At 40.9% G+C, this 26,942-nt stretch overlaps 2 protein-coding genes across 3 annotated transcripts in view; one reads left to right on the top strand and one right to left on the bottom strand.

Moving 5' to 3' along the window:
- slc5a10 (solute carrier family 5 member 10) overlaps window positions 1–26,942 on the top strand; it is a 49,799-nt gene that overhangs the window by 8,210 nt on the left and 14,647 nt on the right. The window contains exons 8-12 of the mRNA XM_036137452.1: window positions 774–979; window positions 7,536–7,671; window positions 24,236–24,343; window positions 24,451–24,601; window positions 24,735–24,903. Coding sequence (XP_035993345.1) covers window positions 774–979; window positions 7,536–7,671; window positions 24,236–24,343; window positions 24,451–24,601; window positions 24,735–24,903 — 770 coding nt within the window. The remainder of the gene's footprint in view (window positions 1–773; window positions 980–7,535; window positions 7,672–24,235; window positions 24,344–24,450; window positions 24,602–24,734; window positions 24,904–26,942) is intronic.
- Window positions 4,329–21,229, bottom strand: LOC105934063 (protein FAM83G). 2 transcript variants are annotated; one of them, XM_036137451.1, is made up of 6 exons: window positions 20,940–21,229; window positions 19,702–20,841; window positions 17,275–17,442; window positions 16,277–16,401; window positions 10,049–11,420; window positions 4,329–4,730 (listed from the first exon to the last, which is right to left on the bottom strand). In XM_036137451.1, the coding sequence occupies exons 2-6, from the start codon at window positions 20,191–20,193 to the stop codon at window positions 4,368–4,370; spliced, it is 2,520 nt and encodes an 839-aa protein (XP_035993344.1). In that variant the 5' UTR covers window positions 20,194–20,841; window positions 20,940–21,229; the 3' UTR covers window positions 4,329–4,367. The 2 variants fall into 2 exon arrangements, with proteins under 2 accessions (XP_035993344.1, XP_012729338.2); XM_012873884.3 differs by having other exon boundaries at window positions 19,702–21,229.

Here is a 26,942-nt window from a genome sequence, read left to right as displayed (position 1 = left end):
GACCAGTAACCGAACATTTTCCAAGAACCAGTGAGGTCCGATAGAAACTTCACTGGATCTCAGTGGCTTCTTATGCCGCCTGGTAGCAAAAAAACGATGCAAAAGATTGAACAAATGTACACAAGTTACTTTAAAATGTACATTTAACCACTGGAAATGAATTGTAGCACTTTCCTCAGCTATAAAAGCCCCAAACCCTCACAGTTTAAATTGCTCCCTTCAGTCAGTTGTAACGTTCAGCTGTTTTTTAACAAGAAAAACTCAAAATTAAAAAAAGGTTTAAGTTGTGTTGTACTGCTGTTTCAAAATGAAGTCATTATGGTGATACGTGGATATGTTCCATAAGTGGTGGAGAACCATCTGATGTAAGACAAGTTTATTTATAAAACACTTTTCAGTAAAAAGACAATTCAAAGTAGTTGAGTATTTGAAAAATATGAACAATGGCACCGTTTAATGGACAGAAAATAAGATATTAGGACCAACATGGTTATTCCCAAAGGCCTGTTGGTTGAAAAATGTCATTCAGGATGATCAATTTAAGGTTGAGGATTGCTTAGATCTAAGAAACCAACATGCTGCCAGGGGCAAACAAGACGAACTGGACTGAAAATGAGCCCAAAATAATAGATTAATGTTTCAGGATCATCTCTTCAATTGCACAGATTACCAGAAAGCCAGACTCCTCATAACTGGGGTGCAAATTAATAAAGTGGTGACTAAGAAACTCTGCAAAGTACTGTAACGTTTAATCCATAAAAATGTGTTTGTAGCTTTCAATGAGATTGGTGGCTACAGCAACCTGGAGCGGGTTTACAGCATCGCGGTTCCCAGTAAAATCATCCCCAACAGCACCTGCCACCTGCCGCGGGCCGACGCCATGCACCTGTTCAGAGACGCCGTCACCGGAGACCTGCCGTGGCCTGGCATGACCCTGGGGCTCACCATACTGGCCACCTGGTACTGGTGCACGGACCAGGTATATGTTCATGTCAAGTGCACACAGACACACATTTAATAAACAAAGCCATCTGTTAATGTCAGCATAACGTGTGCATATCATGGAGATCTTAACCAAAGAATCAAAGGATTTGAGCTTATTTATTTATTGCAGAACTTATATATCTTTTTAAAATATTGATGGTAAACTTTGATTTTTATCTAAAGTGGCAGCTCTACTAAACTCTTCTGCTTAAAAGGCTGCAAAGCGGAGCTAAAGAGGAGTCGGGCTGAACTATTTTGAAGAAATTCGGACTTTGTGTGCAGGAATGTTTTCCTCAGGGTCTTTTAGTGGCGCCTCAGAGATCATCAGGTTGAAAAAAGACAAAAAAAAAAAAAACAGCCATTCTTCATCTAGTGGAGGGACTGGACACCTGAGCAGCTCACTCTTCTTTCTTAGTGGAAAATTTCTTAAATGTTCGGTGACAGTTATCTCTTGAGAAATGCAAGGCGGGTTAAACAGCCTTTGGAGATGTGCAGACAAGGCCGTGTAGACCGGTTATCCTCTGGATCCATGAGGCAATCAGGGTGACTGCATGTAACTGCAGGCCTGTGTCTCTTCGGTCCCTCGCAATAGTATCTGAACTCCCTCGAACTCTTTTGAACATTTTTGTCATGATACAAACACCAAGCAGAAGATATTTTATGGAATAGAGTAAAACAAAGCAGAGCACAACTGCACAGCAAGCGTTAAGGACGGCTTTCAAATTTTCTAATTAAGATCTGTGTGAACATTTGTGTTCAGTCCCCTTTATTCTGATACATCTAAACCAAAATATGCAAGACGTATCATGTGATTTAATGTTGGTATAAATATAGCTGATCTCTCAAGGCCTCTGGGGTTTCTCAGAGAAAAAAATAAAAAGCAAGAGAGAACATCTGAGGCCCTGAAGATAAAAAAGAGCACTAGAACATGGAAACAGGGCGTTGCACCTACAACCAAGGACCAAGACAGGGTCGCCCACTGGAACTGACAGGCCTGAGAAGGAGGGTATTAACCTGAGATTAACATGGACTAGAGAAACTACAGAGGGGCTGGATACATCCACAGCTCAAGTATAATAATCTGTCCACAAAACAATGATTAGCTGTACATTCTACCCTATATTCAATAGAATTTGATTTATGTAACACACGTCATCTCAAGGCACTTTCCAAAGTCAAATTCAATATGATCAGACAGATTGGTCAAAAAGTTTCTAATCTAAGGAAACCCAGCAGATTGTATCGTCTGCATTGTCCATGACTTTACATCAATCCCTCATACTGAGCATGCATGAAGCGACAGTGGAGAGGAAAAAAATCCCCTTTAACCGGAAGGAAATAGCTCCAGCAGAACCAGAACCAGGCTCATCTGTCTCGACCGACTGAGAGAAGACAGAGTAGAGACACAAAAAGCACAGACGCACACATTGATCCAGGAATCCTTTCTATGTTATGTGGTAATAGTGGATGATCTGTCTCCCCTGGATGATGTCACAGCTAATAGAGCGGCAGACCAGGTGTACCTACTATGAAGAGAAAAAAGGTAGAAGGTGCTCTAATCTGATGAGACTAAAACTTTAAATTTTGGTTACAAACCTACATGTGGCAGAAAACCAACTTTGAAACTCGGCCTGAATACACCGTCATCTAGGTCATTTTAAAAAAATGAAACATGGTTATGGCAGCATCTGCTGTGTGAATTATTTTTGCTTTTAGCAGCAGGGACTGGAAAACTCATCAGAGTTGATGGATAGAGACAAAGTAAGCACAATCCTGGATGGTTCATCATGCAGCAGCACAACAATCCCAAACATACAGCCAGAAACACGATGTAGGGGGTTAGAGTAGAGCACATTGATGTTAGAATAGCTCAATCAAAGTCCTGAAAATTAAGAATCAGATCTTCCCTCCATGTAATCTGACTAAACTTGAGCTATTCAGTGAAGAAAAATGAGCAAAAGCATCTCGACTGTAGTGAAAGGTGGTTCTGCCTAGGCCTGACTCAAAATAAAAATGCATAACAATCTTATGTAATATTTTCCCAAATATCCTTTCCTTCCACCCAATAGTTATGCACTGCTTTGGATCAACCTATTGCATAAAATCCCAGAAGAAAACAATTTCCATTCAATTCAATTCAATTTTATTTATATAGCGCCAATTTATGGTACATGTCATCTCAAGGCACTTTCCAAAGTCCACGGTGGAGCTTTGAGGATGTAAAGTGAAAAGGCATACGCTTGGAAGACATCCGACATCCGGGTCCGTTTTGAGAACGCAACAACGCCGCAGATCCACATCAAACCATCAGACTTTCTCCACATCGGTTCTGTTGTGTCGTCAGACGCTTTCCTGCTCCAGTTGTTTCCCTTTCACTCTCAGTTTGACAGTTTTTCCCAGAAACGTTTTAAAGTGCACGCTGGAGTCCGGCCGGTCGGTCGAGTCAAAAAACAGAGTTAGCTCAGCAACAGTCTTGTCTTTTTATTGAAAAACATTCATTTTTGGTCCCACGACATTGTGCGTGCGTCTACATTTGCACAGGTCATCAACAACCTTTGTCAAACATGTAAAAGCAATAGACATGGCAGCCCTGTCCTCTGAGGAGGTGTAACCGAACATTGTGCTCTCAGTACTCAAAGCACTGCAAAAACGGATAAAAAAAATAAGTAAAATGTTCTTAAAATTAGTGTATTTATCCTTGATTTGAGCAGGTAAATAAGATTATCTGCCAATGGAATGAGTATTTTGACCCCTAAAATAAGATAATTAGACATCCTGCACTTGAAATAAGATGATGGAGATGAATTGTTCCATTTTAAGTGCAAAATTCTTATTCCATTGGCAAATCATCTTATTTACCTGCTCAAATCAAGGACAAATACACAGATTTTAAGAACATTTTACTTATTTCTAGTTCCGTTTTTTGCAGTGAGCCTGATTTGTTTCTATAAGTAGAAACAATCTTACGTAACGCAGACACATTTCGTCTGTGAATGTTGGACATGTACAAACATTACCGTGTAAGGAAAAAGAAAAAAGTATCTGATATAACTCTGGGCTCAACATGCTGTTAGGGGGATTGAAGTGCAGAGACGGATATCAGAGCTTACCGAACCTAGTACCACACGGAGAAAACATTTCAGCAAAAACAAAGTGGCACATTTACACGTCTGTAAACCCAAACATCAACCCTTTCATCACCATCAGACGCCCCCTACCTCTCAGACATATCGGCTAGTTATCATAAATTAGCTCTTGCAGGTATGTTGCATTGTAGGTTTTAAATCAGAGAGGTGACAGGAAAGAGTTTCCAGTTTCTAAGCAGGAGTTTTTTTTTTTTTTTGTCAGAAAACACTCTCAGGTACCGGTTCTGACCCGCGGTTCTACCTGGCAGCCTTATTCATCTGAGACGCTTTCTTCTGAGAGGTTCCTGCACGCCCTTTTAAATTTTTTAAGCTGCTGAGTTTGGACAGAGACACTCCGAGGAACCCCATTTGGTCGGCCGTTGGCTGCGGCGATGTCTTCCTGTAGCCGGGGCTGTGTCTTCGCGGCGACCGCCCGGAGCGGACCTCCAGGTGCAGCTGGGCCGAGCCGGGCGGCATCAGGAGCTCCTGCCGGTAGTGGTGACCTCCGATCACATGACCAGCGGTTCGGGGAGGGGCGTGGAAACGTCCTGGTTTGGCGATTATTACTTTAGGTCCCCTCAGTCTGGCGTCACGAGCCGGAGATCTTGAGATCTGGAATATCTGTACGGAGAGAGGCAACAGACGGAGATGAGCGACTCAGCTGGAAGATTCTCGGTCCTTCAGGTTTATAAAAAATAAATTAATAAATAAAATATGTCGTAAACAACCTGGAAGTTTAAATTTCTCCTCATAGTTGTTTCAAATTAGAGTTGAATTATACAACAAATTTATATTTGTCACGTCAGAAGTTCACTACGTTTTAATTTTCATTAATCAGACCTCTTCACACCCGTCCCTATGATAAATGTTTGGCCTTTCAAAAGATGTGCAAAAGACTTGAAATAAACCCTTTTATTGCAGCAGCAGCTTAACCCTGATGCAGGCACTTTCTTTTACAAAGAATCTCACCTTAAATTAGAGCACATTAATTCCTCTAACTCCTGGAAATGGCACTGAAACATTATTTAAATGTATATCTATATTTTTTAGAGGTGATCAGTGTTTATCAATTAGTAACAAACTACTTGCTTTTCTTGCACACAAAAAAGCACGGCATTCAGGTTAGGCAGGAATAGGCCGCAAAAAAAATACCTACTTACCTAAACTAGTTGCTTTAAAGAGTTTAAAACAACTGGAACTGTGACAAACAAAGCTTAATGATATTTATTTTTGCCTTCATGCACAGCGGGGAGGTCCCTGTTAGCAGCGATATTCCCCCCTGAGAATATGCTGTTGCAAAAAAGGTTAATTTGTTTAAAGAAGAATGTTTCTGTGTGTAATACATCTAAGAAAGGATACGGCATTATTTCTCACTCAGTTTGAAGTGCTGCAGTCACATGAACATGACTTATGGTTCCTCATTTGCCCCAGAGTCACAGACAAACCCTTAAGTGTAAAATCATTACTTTAACAAACACTTACATGAACAAACTCTCCTTTTCTCAACTTTCCACATCCCTATCCAGCCTCTTCTAGTTTTGGTTTTGTTTTATTTTACAGTGCTAAATGTTTGCAGTTGCAGTTTATTATTTTCTTTGGTTCTGCACTTTGTCATCTCTCGCACATTTTTAACAGGAAGAAACCAACAGACTGAAAATCAAATAATCGGAAGAGACACAAAGTGAAAGTAATCTGAAGCTGATAAAGACTGCTCCCATAACTGCAGGTTAAGTGCAAGTACAAACAGGAATAGGAATCTGGTCACATTCTTATTTCCGCTCTCATCTTTATACCACACACCGCCTTACAAGCCATTATATAACATGTTGCCATAAAACTCTAACGCTATAAAGCTATAAAAACTCCCTTTGCTCGTCTCAATCACTGCTAATGAGGAAAAAAACTGTTGATAAAACCACAAACGATGTCTACTGAGATTTCTTTTCAAAACATACATTTAAAATTGTATGTATAAAGTTTTTGAAACAAATTAATGTAGTTTTAGGAGTGTAAACGACAAAAGAAAAAAAAAAAGCAAGCAGCGGTCAGAGAGATCTAGTAAAAATAGTCTCCTGTATTAAAATAAGAGGAAACATTTTACAGGAAAAGATAAAGATTTTACTCCTAAGAAAATAAAATAAAAACTTTCAGCCAAACGACTTCAGCATGACCAGCTTTTTTCTGCTATAAGAAGGTCTGAGCCCTTTTTATAGCAGAGGAAGTTCATTCACTTTTAATTAAAATGACCATGAAGTTGGTGGTTGATGCTGAAACAGCCACGTTTTTTGTGCTCTAGCTGTTCACAAACGCCACATGTGCAGCTTCTTCCATAACTAATCGCCAACAATAAAAACATTTGATATTTAATGCAGTAGCAAACTCTTAAGAGTGATAAATTTACTGCAGTTTTCTAACCCTCTGGGAATAGTTTACCTTCCTCAGTGCAGATGGTGGAAAAGCAAACAGGGTCTCTGGTCCAGTATTGTTTGTTTTTGTCGCTCTGACTGTAGCTTTGGTTAATAGACTTATGGGGATTATCTCACATCTGCCATATTCTAATCTTTCCCATTTTGAAAAGTGGCTACGAGAAATAGGCCACCGCGTCACATCATATTTACGCCTCAGGGAATCAAGAAATCATTTATTACGAATTAACAGTTCCTGGTCAACTTTAGACAACAAAATATGCTTTGTTTAGATTTGTTTTACAGGATTATTAGGGCTGCCAATAACCACTAATTTTTCTTAATGTGGGATTTTATTCCCCCACTGAATTAATGGATTACTGTAGTGAAATGTGAATTAATTTTACACATCTGTTATAGGGGTGCCAATAGATTCAGAGGGTGCTGTTCACATTAGGTTTAGTTGAATCAATATCCTAGAATTATTTTACTTTAAAAAGTATTTGCACTCTTCTGTATGATGGTGGGGTGTGTATATATATATATATATATATATATATATATATATATATATATATATATATATATATATATATATATATATATATATATATATATATATATATATATATATAAAATATACATTATATCTCTTTGAAATTGGTATACAGAGAACCAAAAATGTTAGTGATATTTCTACTTTATATCTACTTATAAAATGCTAATCATGTTTAATTAACCTTTTAAAAAAAACATTTTCTACTTATCTATCATGTTTCTGCAGGATTCATAAGTTATGTTTAATCGGGTTTAATCAGAGTCCGCCTGAACTCCTTCGATCTGCAGAAATTTGTGTCTTCGCCTTTTATCTCGAAGGCAGTTCAACCTGTTTTTAGGGCAGCACTTGTTTTTCTCACCCATCACACTGGACTTTTTCTGAATGGCGACTCTAGTTTATTTCAACCCTCTAATCTCTTGATGTGATCCTTTTGTTCCTGTTTTATTCCGTCTGCACATACAGGTTATTGTACAACGCTCCCTGTCGGCTAAGAACATGAGTCACGTTAAAGGAGCGTCCATCTTCGCCGGCTATCTGAAGTTACTGCCCTTCATCTTCATCATCCTGCCGGGCATGATCAGCCGAGCTCTCTACCCAGGTACACACACACACACACACACACACACACACACACACACACACACACACACTTTAATTAAGAAAACAAAGGCAAGACGGCCTACGTTTATGCAGGTAGCGACTTGTGCTGGACAAACAAACTGATTTTGACATGAGTTTGCTAAACAGACGTATGTGTGTGTGTGTGTGTGTGTGTGTGTGTGTGTGTGTGTGTGTAATAGTCTTTGCCTTTCCTGTTAGTCCTGTGCTGACAAATAACATTTCTGGGAAGCTCAGGACTTTCCCGGTGATCTGTCTCTGAGCTGAAGAGGCATTTGGTCATGGAGGGCAGCAGGGATTCATCCTGATTAGATTTTGTAATCATTGTTTGAATCGTTTATTTTTTTTAAGCTTAGACTGTAGAAACCTTCTGTACTTATTTTTTATGACATCAAAAGCTCAAAAACAAGAAAATAGTAAGTTACACAAAATATACCAACAGATAGTTTTTTTTTTTTTTTTTTTTTAACATACTTTAAATGTTATTTCTTGTTTTGAAGATGTAGTGCCTCCCAAAAGTGTGAAGCTTTCATTGAAATGTTTTATCACAATAAACATTTAATACTATTTTACGCGATAGACCAACACCAAGTATTGGATCATTGCAAAGTGAAAAGAAAATTATACTTTTTTGCCAATAAAAATAAATAAATTCATTTCCATCCGTCAGTACTCTGCAGATCCATCTGTCGCTGCAGGTTCAGCTGCTAGTCTCTTGGGTTTTTCTCTGACAGTTTTCCATGTCTACAGATTGAAATGTTCACCTCTTCTTTGCATAACAGCTCAGACTCTATCAGATTGACTGAGGAACGGTGATTTCCAAGCCGGATTGGATTGGGTCTGGAGTTTAACTGGGCCAGTCTAATACCTGCAGCTGCTCTCATCTAAGCTTTTCCATGGCATACATTTGAGTCTCTCAGGGTCTCCAGTCGTTTGCCTCCTCTAAGAGTTTTTTTTTTTACCCAGAATAAACCTGGATTTACAGCTTCATCTTCCCCTCGACTCTGACCAGGTTCCCAACCCCTGCTGAAGAGCATCACCCCTGCAGTACGATTCTGCTGCTAACATGTTTCACTGTGGGATGGTGCATTCAGGGTCCTGTCTTTTTTTTTTTGTCCCGTTTAAGTGTTTTTATGCAGGCGTAATAGTTTAATTCTGGTCTCCTCAGACCAAAGCTGCTGCTTCTAAATGTTTGCTCTGTTCCCTGGATGGCTTGTGGCAAACTGTGATGTTTTCCTGTCAACAGCGGCCTCTCGGCTGCTTCTCTGATCGATGCCTTGCCGAGCCGGTTCGGGTCAGGGCTTCTCAAAGTGGCTCCCTATTATTACCCTGGGAAAGCAATAGTGTAAAATATTAACCTCATCATGGACATTTTCCAACATTCTCTTATCGCTTAATGGGATTATTTTTGTCCTTTATTAGCTAGCTCGTTATTTCAGTTTGAGCCTTTTGTTTTCGTGTGTGGTTTAATTAAGTTTCTACAGTTTTTACATATATGGAAAGGAATCGTCTGGCCTCATTTGACAAGGGAACAACTTTTTTTTTGTGTAAAAGTTGTAACTTTAGCTCCTAAATATAAAAAAGAGGCACAATTTATTTTGTTTTTTACAATAACGATCAAGTTTTTTTATAGTGTATATTTGTAAAACAAAATAATTTTTCCAGAGGGTTAAGGAAAGTTTTGCAGCTCTTCATTTGTCTCTGGTCCAGCTCTACTGATTCCAGTGATTGCATGACCTTCTCTGCATGCCATGAGCGCTGCAGAAGCCTCATTTAAGTGAGGCGTGTAGCAGCCAGGAGAAAACATGCAGGACAGCGTCCCTGAGGAGAGCAGGGTGGGGAACCTCTGCTCTATAAGACGTTAGGCTTAGTTTTTCAATAAACATCCAAAGCTTCTGATTACATCATGTACTCTAACAAATCTTTAAGGGCTTCACAAAGTGCATTTGTTAACATTTATTGATAATAAATCACATTCTACTTAGTGATTAGATGATTTCTGAAAGCAACTGCTTCACCCTGATTCTTTTTAGGTGTTTCATTGTAATCGGGGCTGAGCAGCAAACTGAAAACAATGTTATAATTTCCTTCCTCCTTGGGGTGTTGGGCTACCTTGTGTTGGTCTTGCAAATGAAGCGCCAATAAAATACGATGGGTTTTGCTCTACCCTGATATCTATGTAGAGTTAAAGAGGTGTGATTACTGCTTCAAGGCACAGGAGAAAACAGTTTGCCTGGACTGGTAATTCAAGAACTTAAAATAATTAAAAAACTGATTTCAGTTCATTTCTGTCACTCAGGCGTTCTTTCATCACTCGGTGAGGATTAGGCCGTGCGGTTTTTGTACAGCGTGCTCACCTGTCCGATGTGCCGGTGCGGGGAGGCATGCTCCATTCTGCGCAGCTGCTGGGATTGGCGGATTAGGGAAGCGCCGCCCTCTGATTGGCTGGGCTCCCGCAGGTCCAGCATGCTCTGAGACAAGCGGGCCATCATGTTGAGTCCGTCTCCGTGGGAAGGCCCCCTGCCTGATCCGGCCTGCCCCCCGTTGATCAGCCGGCTGCCGGCCTCCTGCGGCGGACAGTCATAGAACTCCTCCTCTGACGCCGTGGATGCACTGGAGGGGACTTCGGCCGCCGCTCGGTCGCATAGGACCTTAGTGCTGTCTTGGCTGCCCTCTTCGTTGCTGCCGGAGTCTTCGTCTTGGTTCTTCGACGTTAACCGGCTGCGGTTCTGGGTCGGCTCCTTTTGAGGCCGTTCGGTGTGCAGATTATTCACCTGGTCCATTTTTACCAGGGTGAACTGCGCCTCTCCGGGCTGCTCTGACGACGCGGGGTCTATGACTAACTGCAGCGTGCGGCGCTTGGGAACAGGCGGCGCTGCGGGTGGCGTTTCCGGAGCTCTTCCAGTATTGTCCGTAGGCCGTGGCTCGGCAGTAACTTTGGGTTGTGTTGCAGATGTTTGTGGTTCATGTTGCACAGGTGTGTTGGGCTGCTGAGGGGAACCTGCGGAATCAGTCTGGTCCTTATTTGGAGCCGTTTCGGACCCAAGCTTGCTCTCTGCTGGAACTACAGGCGTAGGATCTTTAGCACTTATATTTCCAGATACCGTTTGTTCTGTTTGTGGCTCCTTTTGATCCTGATCTGAGGTGGATTCCTGAGCCGGCGCTGGTTGGGTCAGTGGTGAGCTGAAGCGTATAGCCTGACTAACCTCGAACCTCTCTGACCTCTGTAAGTGGACCTGATGGGCCCTCTTGTCATCTCGGATATTGATGAAGCCGATCACGTCACTCGGGGGGTCCGGCTCCGGCCAGGTTGGAAGATACGGGATTAAGTTGGCTTTGCCCAGACCGACCAACCCTGGATGTAAGGGCGCCTCCTGGATGACCTCCTTAATACGTCCTTTAAATATCTTGAGCCCAGTGGGATTCTGGGAGTTTGACTCCTTTTTACTGGAGTTCTGGTCAGAGGAGGTGGGACTTGTGTGATTGCCCGCCGCAACGAGTGCATATTTGGGATTGATGAGCTTCCTCGCAATAGAAGCCGGGACAGGTGTCGGCGCCGCCTGAACCAGCGGCTCAGGGATCGGCTCGTCCTGCAGGGGAACCTTGTTGAGGGACACTCCTCTGGACAAGAGGTAGAGATCCCGAAACTGCATGTCAAAGGTCTCCACTGCCTGCCCGGTGATGACGGTGATCAGGTTCCGGTCCAGACGGGACGAGGACCAGGTGAAACTGGAAAGCCACAGAGATTAAAACGTTAAGGTCACAACCAGCAAATGAGAATTTCGTCGTCAGCAGATTCTTATACTGTGGGAAAAAAAACCCAAGTCATGATGTTTAATAATTTGCTGAAGTCCCACATCATCAAACAACCTTTGATCAAATTACATAAACTGTTAAAACTTCCTGAGGGAATGAGTTACATCATTGCATATAAAAGAAAAGTCGGAGCACCGCCGCAGTAAAGACAACGGTTTGCATGCAGGAAATTCTGGATAATTTAATTAAATGAGCTCCAGCTGACAGCAGACATGCTGCATGTAAGGACTGGTCTTAAAGGAAAAAGACTATATAGTGAAGTCATTACTCAACCATTCAGAGTCTAATGTCTTTTAGGCTTTTTAAGTGATTTAAAGAGATTTACCTCAACATGCGTTTCACTATAACTGATAAATTGTTGTGTTTTTGTGTCTCCTACCTATTTATCATGATATTCCCAGGTCAACTGGGAGACAAAAAGATGATGCAATGAAACTAATGTACTTAATGAGTCATTTAATGACAACCTTGCAAAAGTATTCATACTCCTTAAACATTTTCTTACATTAAAACCACACATTTTATCAAATTTTGGGGGTATTTCATGACAGATTTATATGGATTGAATTTTGGTCCATTATTGTTGCTAGCAAAGAACACGTTTTGTGAATGGAAATTTGAAAAGAAAAAGTGCAATCCAGAAATTAAACTTAGAAAAACTTCTTAATTAAAAAAAAAAAAGTTTTGGGAGTAACTCGGCAGTTTATTTGTTAATAATAATAATAATAATAATAATAATAATAATAATAATAATAATAATAATAATAATAATAATAATAATAATAATAAACATAACTTTTTTATTTATCTATTTTTAAATTTTTACTTTTTCAAAAACATTTTTAACAGATTTTATATTTTCAAATAAATCTTTCCCCACATTTCTCTTTTTCAAATTCAGTTTTCTTTTAAAATTGCTTTTTACAGATCACATTCTCTGCACTTCTGGAGTGAGGAACAAAGATGTGTTTCTAATGGTCTGCAAGAAAATGTGATCTGTAAAACGCAATCTGAACAATAATAATAATAGTTGAACTTTATTGATCTCACAATAGAGAGATTCACTTCTGCATATAAACCATCCCCTTGGGGAGCAGTCTGGGGTTAAGGGTCTTGCTCAGGGACCCAGAGTGGCAGTCAATGGGAGTTGAGCTCAGAACCTCTGGGACCCAAGCGCAATGTTCTAACCACTAGGCCACCACTCCCCCACTCCTCAAGAGTAATTTGAAAAAATTAAATTTGAAAATTTTAAATCTGTTCGAAAAAAAAATTAGTTTGAAAAAAAATTAATTTGAAAATATGAAATATGAAAAAAAAGATCTAATTCACCCTTTGCTAAGGCCCGCCCCCCCCATGTTTACTGTTGCTATGCCTGGCAAACATTGCTAGCCGCCCACATCTTGCCATGGATTCCACAATGATTTCAGTGAAAGATATTTCTAAGGAAATCATTTCAAATTTTTGGAGTAATGTCGCAAAAAATATCTGAGAAGACCAGACTGACAGGACTGCAATACGCATATGAAAAATATATTCACAACATCATTTCTCAGCAGAGTAATGTTGATGAAGAGGACATTAAAAAAAAAACCTGAAGCGAAGCAAAACCTTTTTTTGATTAAGAAGTTTTTAAAAATTTAATTTGCATTTTCTTTCCAATTTTCTATTTACAAAATGTGTTTTTTGCTTACAACAATAATGGAACAAAACTCACTCCATACATTTGTATTCAGCCCCTTTCACCAAATACATTAAGAAGCCACAGCTTTTATCTGTGACGTTTAATCTCAGTTATAAATCCAGCTGTCCTGTGACGACCTCAGGTTTGTTAGAGAACGTTATGGAACAAGCAGCATCATGAAGATCAAGCTACAAAGCAGACAGGTCAGGGAGGTATAAAGACGAAGCTTTAGATTAGGGCACAGGTGTCAAACTCAAGGCCCGCGGGCCAAATCCGGCCCGTCAAGGTAAGTTATCCGGCCCTCAAGAGCCAATAAAAAGGCATATCATGTCATAAAGTAGAGGCATATATCCTTTTAAAGTGTATAAAGTGGCTAAAACTGTGCCTCCTGTAAGTGTAACTCACAACAATATCAACTTTTTTTGCAGAAAAACTGTATAAACTGGGCCTAAGGGTGCTACTTTTATGTTACTGTGCATTTTTTATACTTCTATCCGAACTGGAATGAAATTATGAAATGAAAAGTATCGTCTATACACATGCAACCGGCCCTTTTCATGACTTCATGACGCCAAAGTGGCCCTATATAGAAATGAGTTTGACACCTCTGGATTAGGGTATAAAACAATAGTTTACCTAGCTTTCAATAGAGCATGACAAAAAAAAGCTGTAAACCTACCAAAACATGGCGGGCCTCCTAAACTGACAAGCCAAGCGAGGATCGCATTACCTAACGAATGTGGCCAGTAGAGCATTACTCATAGAAGCAGCCAATGGTTAGCTCTGGAGGAGCTGCCCAGATCCACAGCTCAAGTAGTTTCCCACAAAGCAACCATGTTGAAGAAGATGCTCTAGTCAGTTGTGAACGTTTTAACCGATTATCTGGGGCAGAAAACTGAGACTACAAATCCCCTGAAACAAGAAATCTGACAATCGTCTCATCTTCCTTTCGTTTCAAAATGTTGCATTGGTTTATGTCACATGATCGCAATAAAATGCATTGCATTATTGTGGTTTTGACATAAAAATAATGTGGAAATTAGAAGAGGTATTGAAACTTTTGCAAGCCACTGTATGCTAATAAACAGAAGTAACATAGCTGTGGCCCGGCTCTAATGAATCCGTGCTGCAACACTGAAGCATTATCAGCCACATTTTGGTGTGGCCCAACTCTCCACGAGACACTGAGGATATTATCTGCCTCTGTGGCTGCTAAATTCTCCTCTTTGTACGTCAGCTAGCTGCTAACTGTTTCTGTCAGTAACTTTCTGCTGAACAGGACGTGTGTGGTTGATTTATGTGCGCTTCCTCCTGCGGCCGTAAACCAGAAAGGCCTGGGTGACGGGACAGCAACTGAATCAACACGGCAACATGTTTGGAAAACTAAAAATGCTAGCTAGAAGTGTGGCGGGTTGGGTGAAAATTCTTGCTTTTTAGATGCTGTAGTCATTTGTTTTGATATAGATAAAAAAACGGTAAAAAAAACGCATTAGTGCAGTTTTAAAGTGGCAGTGATCAAGAGATCTCTCTGCTCTTTGGAGGTTTTCTCTAGACTTTTCAGTCATTTTCTGTCCAGTGCCTGATCATTTCCAGATGAATGTTTTTAAATGTTATCTATCGGCTATGCAATGTTTGCTTTAAAAAAAAAAAAGGGGGGAAAATTTACGTAATAAGACAAAAGAAGAAGTGTCAGCACTAAAACCTATTTATAGCAGATAAACAATCTGAAAGTTGTGGAAACTATCCAGCAACAGCCTGGCACCAGAATGGGCTCATTTTTCAGATAACACACCTACTGCCAAGTTTTCAGCTAATATCTCTTTTGGATGATTTGTTAATACAAAACACTTCTTTTGTGTTTGTTCGCCTATGATTTTTTTTTGTATTTTTAATGGTTTCCACAAAAAAGATGAGGAAGTGAATCTTTATGCCAGGCTGCCAGTAACAACGTGCATTAAGCTGCTGCCACACTGTTTCCTAACTTGCAGTGCCGTACACGTGTTTAAACATGAGGAAAGGAATCGCAGTTTGTGAAACATCAGGTCGCGTCTTTGAAGTATGTGAGTTGCTGCCTGTTTTGTAAGTGCGTGTATATTCGGATGAAGGGTATAAACTGTCCTTCGGTAATTAGGTCAGTAACATTGGCTTTAACTTCACATTCTCATTTAATTTTAAATTTTCCATCCCTGACAATCCAAGGATTTAGCCAAAAGAAATGGGAAGAAATTATGTCTATTTATGCCAGGCTGGTGATGAAAAACAGGTTTCCTATCATGCCTTAGTTTTTTTAGGTATGAGTTGCCTTTGATGCCCCTATTACAAATAATTTCATGTGTTTTGGGATGAAAGACGCACCATCAGTTTTATCCCCAATAATTGACCTGACCATCTGGGGATCAAAGTTCAATATTTTCTGCCTATGAATGAACCCAAGCTGTCAAATAATTATCAGCTGACTTAATTTGAAAGTAGGTCAGACGGCTGTTAGTCCAACATGTAGAGGTGAGTGAATCTTCGCCTGTGCAGACAGAGTGTCTGCATGGCATATCATGGGATTTGGTGACGTTGTTGCAACATTTGAAAAGCACATCTATAAAATTCAATGCAGCGTTGCATATAGGAAGTATAAATGGTGTCTTTGACTTGTGACCCTCGTGCTGTGGAATCTTTTAAGTTGTCGAAAGAATGCAAGGCAGTCTGGCTTTAGGTGGTGAATACGCTGTGTGAAATGAAAGTCAAAGGATTTATGTTTTCACCCCCACTGAACCACAAGGTATATACGTAAAAGTGCAATAAGGGTACAAAACGGACAAAGCAAAATATTTACACACCAGATTATCTTAATTTCACTATCCTTTTGTACCTGAATGTTTTATGGGTCAGATTTAAAGTGGGTTGAACAATAAATTTTGCTGAATCAGGAAAAATATATGAAGAAGCAGCCAAAGTCTAAAGAAAAACTGACAAACTTTTGGACAGTCTGAAAATGTATTACACGTCACTAAGGTCCTACAAGAAATTCTGTCAATACTTCAGCAAATTATTATGAATAGGTTTGAGTCAGAGCTCTGAATCATGGAGTACTCACCTGTATGAGCCAGAGATGGCTTTGTCTCCATCTACGAGGAGAAACTTCTCGTTCAAGGAGCCGCGCACCCGCTGTGCCGATCGTGTGAAGAATTCCAGGCCTCCACAGCAGCGCACTCGCAGATTCTGCAGACACACGGTGTCAACGCTATATGACTCTACAGGGTTTGACATTGATGGCACAAAGTACTTTATTGCACAAAAAGGTGGAAATAATGGCAACAGCAGAAAGAAGAGCCTTAGGAGAAAGCCTTTCCTTGTTGCTTAAGAGTTGGTGCTCAGCATTAATAATCTCTACATGATGTTGAGTGGCTGTGCAGGTTAGAGCTTGGACTCCCATGCTTCGTTGACACACCCTGTGGTATTTGTCTTCGGCTCTATAATAAGGGTGCGGTTCCAAGCTCAGCGATAGTTCTGAGCAAAATCTCACAGGAGCAGCTAAAGAAAGCACTCACAATAACGGCATACTGGGATATACGTATAGGGAACTAAGATTGGCCCGGATAACGCTGTTGGAAAGGAAGACCGGGATCTGAGAGAGAAAACGATTAGGCACAGCGACGCAACAGTTTGTGTGGCTTTTTTTAATTGCCTGCAGCATAGACAGGAATGTGTTCAGCTTCTTCCTGTCCTCCAGTGCTGAAAACCCCTAAGAAAATTACCGTCAAACACTAACTATTTTCTGTTAGTGCCTAAACCCGTTTACCCCAGAGGAAAAAAAAATAAACAAAAATGCCGTTTGGTCGATGTTGAACAACTGGCTGCTACAAGTTAGACGCCTGCATAAAAAAAAACGCATGCGACCCTAAATCAGTCAAGCACTGCGATCTCCAAAATTCCAAATATGCACCCAAAACTGTGAGCAAATTGTTAAAATGAGTGTTTTTTTTCTTAAAAAAAGTATCGTCTGTGGAAGATCAAAACTGTTTTAGGAATATTTCTATGCTGTGTTACTCTTAGCTCCTTATCAAAACAGCATCTGCGTGTGTGCATACAAACCTTTAGGTGGCCCCGGTGCATATCAGCCCTGCCACACATGGAAAGAAAGCAGGGCACAGCGGCGATGTCCAGGATTATGTACACGGGGATTTTGCGTTTGTAGGACGCGTCCAGAAGGTCTCGAAAGATATCCACATCTGTAAACACGTCCATCACCACAGCTATCACCTGCAGAGACACACACACACACAAGAAAAACACAAGCAGGAAACCAGAGCTCGTGTTAATGTTTCCTGGTCCGAAGGGTGGGTTCGGTTGATTCTGCTCCTTTATCAACAATATCAAAACCCGTTTAATCCGCAGAGGAAGCCGGGCACTCTGCAGTACTGAACAATAAATTAGGAACGAAAGCATTCCACTCCAGAAAGTACAAGTTTCATCAAGTGGCTGTTAGAGACAAAGAATGTTTTTGCAGAGAGGCGATAAAATGCTGCTGGACTGGACACTGTGTTCCTCCGCTGCACAGAAACGCCACAGACACAAGAGTCCCATTGACCAAACCCAATTAGACGTTTAAAAAAAAAAAAAAAAAGCACAACTGGAAAACAAGATAGTCATGATTAAAGTGATCATAGCTGGCAAGACTACCGCACTGCCACCCTCAGGTTAATTGGAACCCAATGAAAGCGCACTTATCAGCAGGAGCATCTGTAATTTTTTTGGACCAGGTGTAATAATTTTCACTTGTTTCTTTTGTGCCAGACCAAACCGGTGTGTGAGTACGTGCCAGGATTTCTGAGTAGGAAAGGTAAAAGTGATATGCATGGTGCAGGCATGTAAACTAGTTCAGTGACGTAAGTGCATTTCTTTCCAGTGACACCTCAAGCTCAGACTTGCCTCAATAAAACTTAGATGTAGGCGTATGCAAGGGTGGCACGTGAAATAAGGGGATAGAAATTTATGAGACGTAAAACTGTGGAGAACGGTGATCTTTAAGGGGGGGGGGGTAAGTGAGAGATCCGGTTTGAGTTGAATTTCAGACATTAGACTGAATTCAATCTAAAAACATGGCTCTTGGCTCTATAAAAAGAAAGAGGAAAGAAACTCCCAAGCACTGATAAAAATCAAAATTAGCAATCAATCCATGTAAAAGAATGTACTGTTTATGATGCTGGGAAAGATCTCACCACAAAAAAAGGTATTTTGATTACAGATCATTCAGAGATTATTTAAATTTCCTATACCAGCCTATGGCCTCTAGGTTTTTTTTTTCTTACTATAAACAGTCCATTAAGTTAAAGTCGATGTTTGAGAACCAGAATGCACCATACAGCACTTAAACCATGTAACACAAAACTCATGTAAAAGTGCTCTAAGGTTTCCTGGCAGATGCCTTGGCTGGTCTTTAACTTGAGAAAACACAGCGGACATACACCAGCAGATAACATGGCTCCTGAAATTATCTCTCAACTGTGGGGAAACTTCCCTTGGGACCAGATTTCCAAACCAAATGAAAAATAAACTTTCATCTGAAAAGAAGATTACTTTGAGCCACTAAGCAACAGTTCACTGCTTATTCTGCTTATCTTATAAGACACTTCTGACGCATCTTGACACAAGCAATGGGACAGCTGTAGCCCATCTGCTGGGTCTGTCTGTGTTTGTTGTGGCCCCTGAGGCACTGACTCCAACAGGGGTCCGTGCCTTATCGACCTCTCCAACAGTCTCCACAATGTGGGCATTTGCTGCCGTTTGTGTACATGTACAACTTTTTTTCCTTCCACCAAACTTTTCATTAATAAAGCCTGGATACACCCTTCTGTGAAAAGCCAGTTATTTAGTGATTACTTTGTGGCACATCCTCCTTGTAAAAGGTTAGGGTTAGGAAGTCAATGGCTGTTTATTTAGCAATAAACTAGAATATATATCTAATATTTACTAAACTCAAATCAGTGTGTGTAAAATGAAGTCTGTCGACCAGTTTAAAGACCAAGAAGAGGATGTTCACTGTTTTTTAATGGGTTGTGCAGTGGTGCATTCTTTATTTGTGAATAAATATTGTACCAGCTGTTTAATCTTGTGCGTTTTAGTTGTGATTTAGCTCATATGTGCTTGTGTTATATCAGGAGGCACCAAGTAGCCCCCAAGGACCGCCAGTGAGCTGCATCTAAAACCTAATTTTACTCTGTTCCTCGTCCTGTTTATTCACACTTGCATTTATATAGATTTTAAAACAGCATCAACACCAAAGCATGAAAAATATGTTTGTTTTTTTACATAAAGTTAAGATCAACTCTGATTCTTCTAGTTTAAAAGTCAGTACTGGTATGACACAGCGCCAATGAAGTAGCTCTCAGTTTCAAAAAGGTTGGTGACCCCCGAGTTATATTCTGCTTTTGAAAGAAAAGAAAACTTAAATTTTTGCTTTTATCAATAAAAAAATAAATAATAATAATAATTTCTACCATTTTCCTCCACGCCACCTACCTTCTGTGCTGATGCAATGGTCTTGCGAACCACCTCCTTGATGTGCGTCTGGCCCTCAGTGGGGGGCTGCGTGTGCACGGTCACGCGCGTCACCCCCCGGTACGAGATGGAGTCGGGCCACCCGAGGTCCAGCTCCACCACCGAGGCCTCGGACCGGTCCGGCCAGTACTCGAGCGACACCTCCCCGTCTTCTCCCTCTTCCCCGGACCCCGCAGTCAAGTTCCCCGAGCCGGGAGTCTCGGGCCGCTGGTGGTGCTCGTGCCCCGGTCGGTAAGCCTCCGCGATGCGCGCGAGCCGCTCCAGCTCGCGCTCCGAGAGGAACTCCCGGACTCCGTGCTTCTGGACGTAGTCCGTGAACGCATCGCGGCCCTTGGCGATGAGCGCCTCGAGGGCCAGCCGTTGGTCCTCGCTGTAGAAAAACTCCGGCTTGCTCTCGCTGATCCGCCAGTTGACGTGATGGTCGTCCAGACACTGGACCTGAGACAGAGCCATGGCCCGACCGGGTCTAAATAAACGATAAAAAGCGCTAAAACCGGTCCGACTCAAGTTTCCCACCGTCGGTACGAGGGGTCAAGCCTCAGATGTGTGCGATAAGTCATTACGGTTCACACATAATTCCGAGTTTGCTGGGTTCGGAGGGTGAACGGATCCATTTGGTGAGGGGTTTCATAAGCTAACGGCAGCAGTTGGCGCTCCAACGGCTCAACCCCGGACCGCCCGGGTAACTGAATCTCTCGCTCAGGTGTAGTTGGAACAAAGCTTTTTCCCCCGCCTCCCACGCCCAGAGCCACGCCTTTCACCTGACAGGGGGACCGGAGAATCCCGGCGGAGGCTATCAGCCTCGGGGCTCGGCAGATGTCCCGGTGGTTTGCGCTAAGACGTGAGTCAACGCGACGCGGAACACGGACTCCAGACGCAGACGGGAGTTATTAAACCCAGCGCGCTGGAACTGCTGCGTGACTCAGTGCAACTGTTGCGCTGCTGACGAACCGCTTTTCCTCTTTGTTGCCGGAGGGTTTCTACAGATGTTCGGCCAGCTGACGGAGCGCTTCATGGACGTGGCACGAATGACTCTCTCTCTCTCTCTTTCTCATCTGACTGTATCCGGGTTCACAGTAGTTTTTTTCTGCTGCCGACTTCCTTTAAGAAAAAAAACTCCATTAAAACTTAATCTAAATCCGCAGGGACAGCGAGGCGGAGTGTCTAATCACTCAATCCGAGAACGGAAGCTCGGTTACCGGGGGCAGAAAGGCGGGGTGTCCGGTAGTTGGTGAGGAAAGAGAGGCTCTAAACCCCACCCTCCTCCTCCAGACCGGGTGGAGAGAAGAGAAAAAAAATGTTGTTTTCGCCTCAAATCTGCGCCCTTATGAAAGACAGCGTTACTAATCCACTAATACATTAACTGACATTAACGTGACACTAACGGACACGCTTGAGTGTTTGAGATGTTATGTTAAACTAAAATTGGCCGGGAGACAGCAAATAATGAAAAGCAGAAAGTGCTGATTCCGCTTTAAAAGAAAAGTGCTGAGTAATGCTGTGAGTTTACAGGGTTTAATAGTTTTTTGGGTGATAAAACAACATTAAACATCGTTAAATAAAAACCGATGTTAGTACTAAATGATTAGTGTGAAATATCTTATTATTCTAAACCTCTTTTTACACTCATCAATTAAACAAATTGAGCTGTAGTTGTGATTAATTGGCTCTGTAAGTGCAGAGAAGATGATATACAGTACCAAATTTAGAGCGTTTGCACTGTGTTTTTTTAATTTATTACATAAATACATAATAAAAACATTCATTCTAGTCTGTTGTTGTTTTTTATGCATTTTTATGAGTGCTTGTTTGTTGAATTTGGCAATTGAATCACCATATTCAATTGCGCATTTCTTTAATCTGATTCAATAACTGTACAGTATTTTTTGTATGTTGTATTTGTCCGTACTCCGCAGTCTTATGTATTTGTATTTATACTTTGTGCCTTTGCTGCTGGTAAACCTGAATTTCCCAACTGAGGGACAAAACAGGACAGCTGTATTCCAACCTATTCTATTCTAGTAATATTTACTGTAAAACAATTAAATTTTACAATCTTTTATTGCTTAGTAGTAGCCTACAACAAACTAATGTGAAGAATTGTTGTTTGCCTCGACTCTTTTTCATAGATTCTACAGTTCTGTCAGGTTTGCTTGATTTAATTTCCAGCTCAGTTCCTGACCAATGGTCAATTGTTATTGTCCAATGTAAGCTTGGATTTGATCATATCTCACTGGCTTCTTTCTGTCCACCTGCATATTAAAAACTGTCCGCAGGTTCTCAGTAGGGATACGTTTTGTGGAGTCTTATGGCCACAGGTCATAAGTTTTAATGTTGCAACCCTTGGGTCACTTTATTATAGATTTGGTCTAATGCCACTGTGGTCTGTCATGCTACAAAAATACAAAATACACCAATAATCACTTAATTGTACCTGGACTGTCGCACAAAGTTATTCTTGGAAGATGTTCTGAGCCCACTATTTATCCCAGACGAGCCCCCAGTTGTTATTACCTGGCTCAAAAGACATCAACACAAAGGGAGACGCACCAAAGGCAAAAAAAAATAAAAAATAAAAATCCTAAATCATTTATTTAGCCCAAATTAAGCTAAAAACAAGGTTCTATGGTGTGATGGAGGATAAAAGTTGTGAGAGTAAATATTGTGAGTTTAAAGGAGCAATAACCGAAATTTCACCACCAGGTGGACTGTTGAGCACTGTCTGTAGTCCAAAACAAAATGTGTGACAAGCCACGCCTCTCTCTACCCTATTTCCTCCCTCCTCCTCACCTGTCGCCTCGTATGCGCATATTTGCAAAGGATAAAAACACAGCAAACAGCATCACCTTTGGGCAGAACATGTCTAGTGAAGAAGTAAGTAACTCATAACTTTATAATGGTGTTAGAAAGAGAACAGTTTGATCTGTTCTCCACCATTTTTGCTCCTACGCTACGCTGCTCTGTCTGTTGCATTTTATTGGCAAGGAGGATCAAACCCCTGAGTGGCAGCCGTTCACATGCACATACAGTACATGTGTACGCGGTCGGTCCAGCTTTGTAATCAACAGCCACAGTGATGTTATTCTATAGTCCATCTAAAAAGATACTTTTAGTTCTTCACATCCTTATTTTTTAGTTCTTTCTATCTAAAATAATGGCATTTCTCTTATTCTTATAAGTATTGTAATGTACAAACCAAACAAAACCTTTACAGAAACAAAGATGGCAGCAGGTGGGGAAGTGTGGAGAAAATCCAGTTGGCAGTGAAGTTAAAAAAATAAGTTAGACCCACTTTTGTCAGAGTACTCTGAGTTCTCCAGAATTTAGATATATTACCTTAATGTGTCCAAGAAGACTTGCATAATGGGAGTGTTATTGGACAGAATGAGTGGGCCCAGTGGCTTAGATGAGCTCAAATCCACACATCAGGAAGCTTCATTGTTGGCATGACACAGGAGCTCTCACCTTTTCTTCCCCGAACATTTTTTTTCCATCTGTCCCAAAAATATCTGAGGGAGAGTTCATCAGAAAAGAATAAAAGGTTTGCAGCAGCCTTCTGCTTTCCTCCATTGTATTTCCTGCTGAAAATCATTCTGGCTTGATTTATTGTATTGGACATAAGTGGCTTCTTAGCCGCTCTTCCCGTCACAAGGTCACTGTCTTCACTGCTGATGCATTTACTACTACGTCTAGTCTTTCCATTTTTAGCAAGCTCTGCAAACTTCCTCAGGAACAAAAGTACTGAATCTTCCTGGACACGTTTGGACACCGTCAACCCTTCATTGTTACAACTGAACATTTCATCTTGAAGTTCTTGATGATTTAGGCATTTTTTTCTTTCTGGTGTAACATTTTCTTTCACCATTTTCTTTTTTATACATGAGATAATTTTAATGCTAAGTGATGATAACCGCATTCTTATCTTTTAGTATTGCAGGCACAATTCAATTCAATTCAATTCAATTTTATTTATATAGCGCCAAATCATGAAACATGTCATCTCAAGGCACTTTACAAAATCAAGTTCAATCATATTATACAGATTGGGTCAGATTATACAGATTGGTCAAAAATGTCCTATATAAGGAAACCAGATAACCAGACAAATAACCACAAAAAAGGTTATTTTAAACACACAGTTTCAAGCAATATGTGAACTATAGTCAGATATAGCTATTTGTGCTGCTGCTGTTATAATATTATTGTACAGAAATTAAGTCGTCTCCCACTGCCTTCCAGACTTCCCAGCAAAAAAAGGTTGTTGCTATTAAATGTGTCGCTGATGAATCTGCAAAATAGGATAAAAAGCTAAAAAATGTCTGCAGAAAAATCTGAAGCTGCTGCAAACTAATAGTCTGCAAAGCACAACATCTGTGTCACAGCTAACTCTTTTTGGCCATGACTGAGAGCTCCCCCACTGTGTGGAAAAAAAAAACAGACTTTGTTTTGTCTTCTACTCTGTTTAAAGGCATTCAACTGTTTCTTCGTGTTTCAGACTCTGTGGGATGTGTGGATCCAGAGGAGTGTGTGCGGGTGTGTGGCGCTGAGGTGGGATGTTCCAACATCGCCTTTCCCAAACTGGTCATTGAGCTCATGCCGAGTGGTGAGTTTTTTATTCCTTTTTGCTTTTATTTCCGAATATTTTAACCACTTTGTTCAGTTTTTACCAGCACACATCTCTAAATGTGTGCCTGTTTGTTTGGACTGAAGGCTTGAGGGGGCTTATGATAGCTGTGATGATGGCAGCTCTGATGTCGTCACTGACCTCCATCTTCAACAGCAGCTCCACGCTCTTTACCATGGACATCTGGAAAAAACACCGCCCACGAGCCTCTGAGAGGGAGCTGCTGTTGGTTGGCAGGTACGCCACATCACCTGAACACTTCAGGGCATCGGGTTGCTGTTTTAACACGCAGTGATGAGTAACTGATCAAGACATGAATTGTCTGCGGAGAAGATCCTAGAGTTGCTGTCGTTGCTTACATTTGGTCCAGGATTGTGACTGTGATCCTGGTGATGGTGAGTGTGGTGTGGATCCCCATCCTTCAGTCAGCCAACAGCGGCCAGCTCTTCGTCTACATCCAATCAGTGACGAGTTACCTGGCCCCGCCAGTCACGGCTGTCTTCACGCTGGCAGTCTTTTGGAAGAGGACCAATGAGCAAGTACGCTGCTGCCACAAACATGCACACAGGGACACAGAATAGGCTACAAAAATCTTCAGTGTGGTTACAGATGCAGGATTCTGTTAGGAAACTGTGTGTGGGAGGGGCATCTTTAAAATTTTATAGAATTTAATTAAATCTTAAATTTAATATTTCATCAGGATCATGAGCCACTTTTAATTCTGCTCTGACTTTTTTAGGAGCAGCAGAGCCCCACTGACAGGCCTGTAGTTAAGGGCAATTTGGAAAGACCAGTTAGCCTGTGAGGAGAGTTAGATGTGAGAGGAGAATTCATTCATGCACAGGGTGAACATGCAGAAAAATTCTGGGATTTGAACTCAGGATCTTCTTACTGCAAGGCATCAGTGCCACCAACTGCACCACTGAGCAGCCCATGACAATCCAAAATGTGTATATTGATATTTGGATAAGATGTAATGTGTTAACTTTTCATGCTCCTTTACAACCCTAGATGTAATCAGACATAAATATGAAATTTACCCCATTTGCAGCAAAGTACTGCAGAATATTACTGAGTTTTCACGTTTTTTTTTTTTTTAATTATTATTCTCTGCATTGTTCATACTTCCTTTTCCAATGTGCTGGTAGACTGTTTCATTGGCACGAGATTCAGCTTTACACAGCAGTTCCTCTCTTTGTTTTGCGTGTGGAGTCAATTATTTCTTTTGTCTGAAAGTGTGAATAGACTCGAAAGTTTGTTTGTGGTTCTTGATCACTTTCTGAAGTGTATTGTTTGTCAGCCTGAATGAACTCTGCGCTCACCTGAAAGAATACGGATCATTGTTCTAACAAGGTGTGAGAGAAAGTGAGATAAAGATTACAGGGGTTGGCAGAAAGGAGATAAAAAATGCCGCGGTAAGATTGTGTGTGTGTGTGTGTGTGTGTGTGTGTGTGTGTGTGTGTGTGTGTGTGTGTGTGTTTGTGAAATCTTGTTCATCTGCATGTAAAGACTAGTCTGCTGCAGTCCCCTTTTTCAATAGAACAAGTTCTAGGTGTGTCTGCTGTCCTTTGGCATGCAGTTCAGCAGCTGAAATCAGGGTGAATTTCTCGGGGTTATCACCATGGGCAGGATTTTCTCCTTCAATGCTCTGCTAAATACCATGCGGGACTTTAGGGAAACAAAGGTTAAACTCAGTTATTTGGGGTTTGCCATTAGTTTGTCTGAGGTTATATACCTCAGCCTACCACCTGGTCAGTAAACAATACTGATCTTTTTTCCTGACTCTGCTATATTATCCAGCTATTCTCTATCGATGCGGTATTTGCAGTCATTGCTTCCATTAACTCTGTTGCGTTATTCTATTGAAGGAGTCGCTACTTTTTGTTTGGCTGTGTGCATTTCTCGGACAAAAATCATTAAAGGCTATGCTTTGTTTTCTTTCCCATAGAAAGTATTCCTGACACAGGGCCTCTGTGTTTAGCTGGGTGTCTTTCCTATACAAATCCCTTAATGCAGGTATTGCTGCCATTAACTATAGGTCTTTGTTTTTCTTCCCCATAGAAAGTACTCCTGTAAGTACTCCTAAAGTGCTCCTCTTCTCATTGAACCAACACGGGAAAAATATTAAAAGTCACAATAACAATAATACCCTTTTTGTTATAGTTGCCCATCCCTACTCTTGGCTCAGTGTTTAACTGTGTCCCTTTCCTTCATGGAGCCATCGATGAAGACATTGCTGCCGTTAACTTTCTATACTTGCCTGTATCAGTACTTGTTTCTGTACGAAACAAGTACTGATAATGTGTAGATAACATAAAAGTAAGGCAATGCAGTAAATAATAAAACTCCACTAACATTTGCTTTTTAAATTGATTTGCTTTAAAATTGGTCTATTAATCTGACCTGAAATATTCAATTTTACTTTCTTAGTACTTACTTCATCATTACTGACGATGCACCCTTCCTAACTCAATTTCCTATTTAAATAATTCCCAGCTTCTGAGTAAATAACAAATGTAATGATAGCTTAAAGGTTAATAAAATATACCAAGTTTTTTAGAATGGAGTTGTTTTAAGA

The sequence above is a fragment of the Fundulus heteroclitus genome, chromosome 5, assembly GCF_011125445.2.
Source record: "Fundulus heteroclitus isolate FHET01 chromosome 5, MU-UCD_Fhet_4.1, whole genome shotgun sequence".
Lineage (NCBI taxonomy): Eukaryota > Metazoa > Chordata > Actinopteri > Cyprinodontiformes > Fundulidae > Fundulus > Fundulus heteroclitus.
Note: the sequence above shows the minus strand (reverse complement) of the source record. Positions and strands in the feature narration are given on the sequence as shown.

Coding starts and splice junctions, on each gene's coding strand:
- LOC105934063 (XM_012873884.3), bottom strand. CDS start 20,193: ATGGCTCTGTCTCAGGTCCAGTGTCTGGACGACCATCACGTCAACTGG. Junction 16,402..17,274: donor TGCACCGGGGCCACCTAAAG/GTTTGTATGCAC, acceptor GTGTGTCTGCAG/AATCTGCGAGTGCGCTGCTG. Junction 4,731..10,048: donor CGCACCGGCACATCGGACAG/GTGAGCACGCTG, acceptor CTCTCCGTACAG/ATATTCCAGATCTCAAGATC.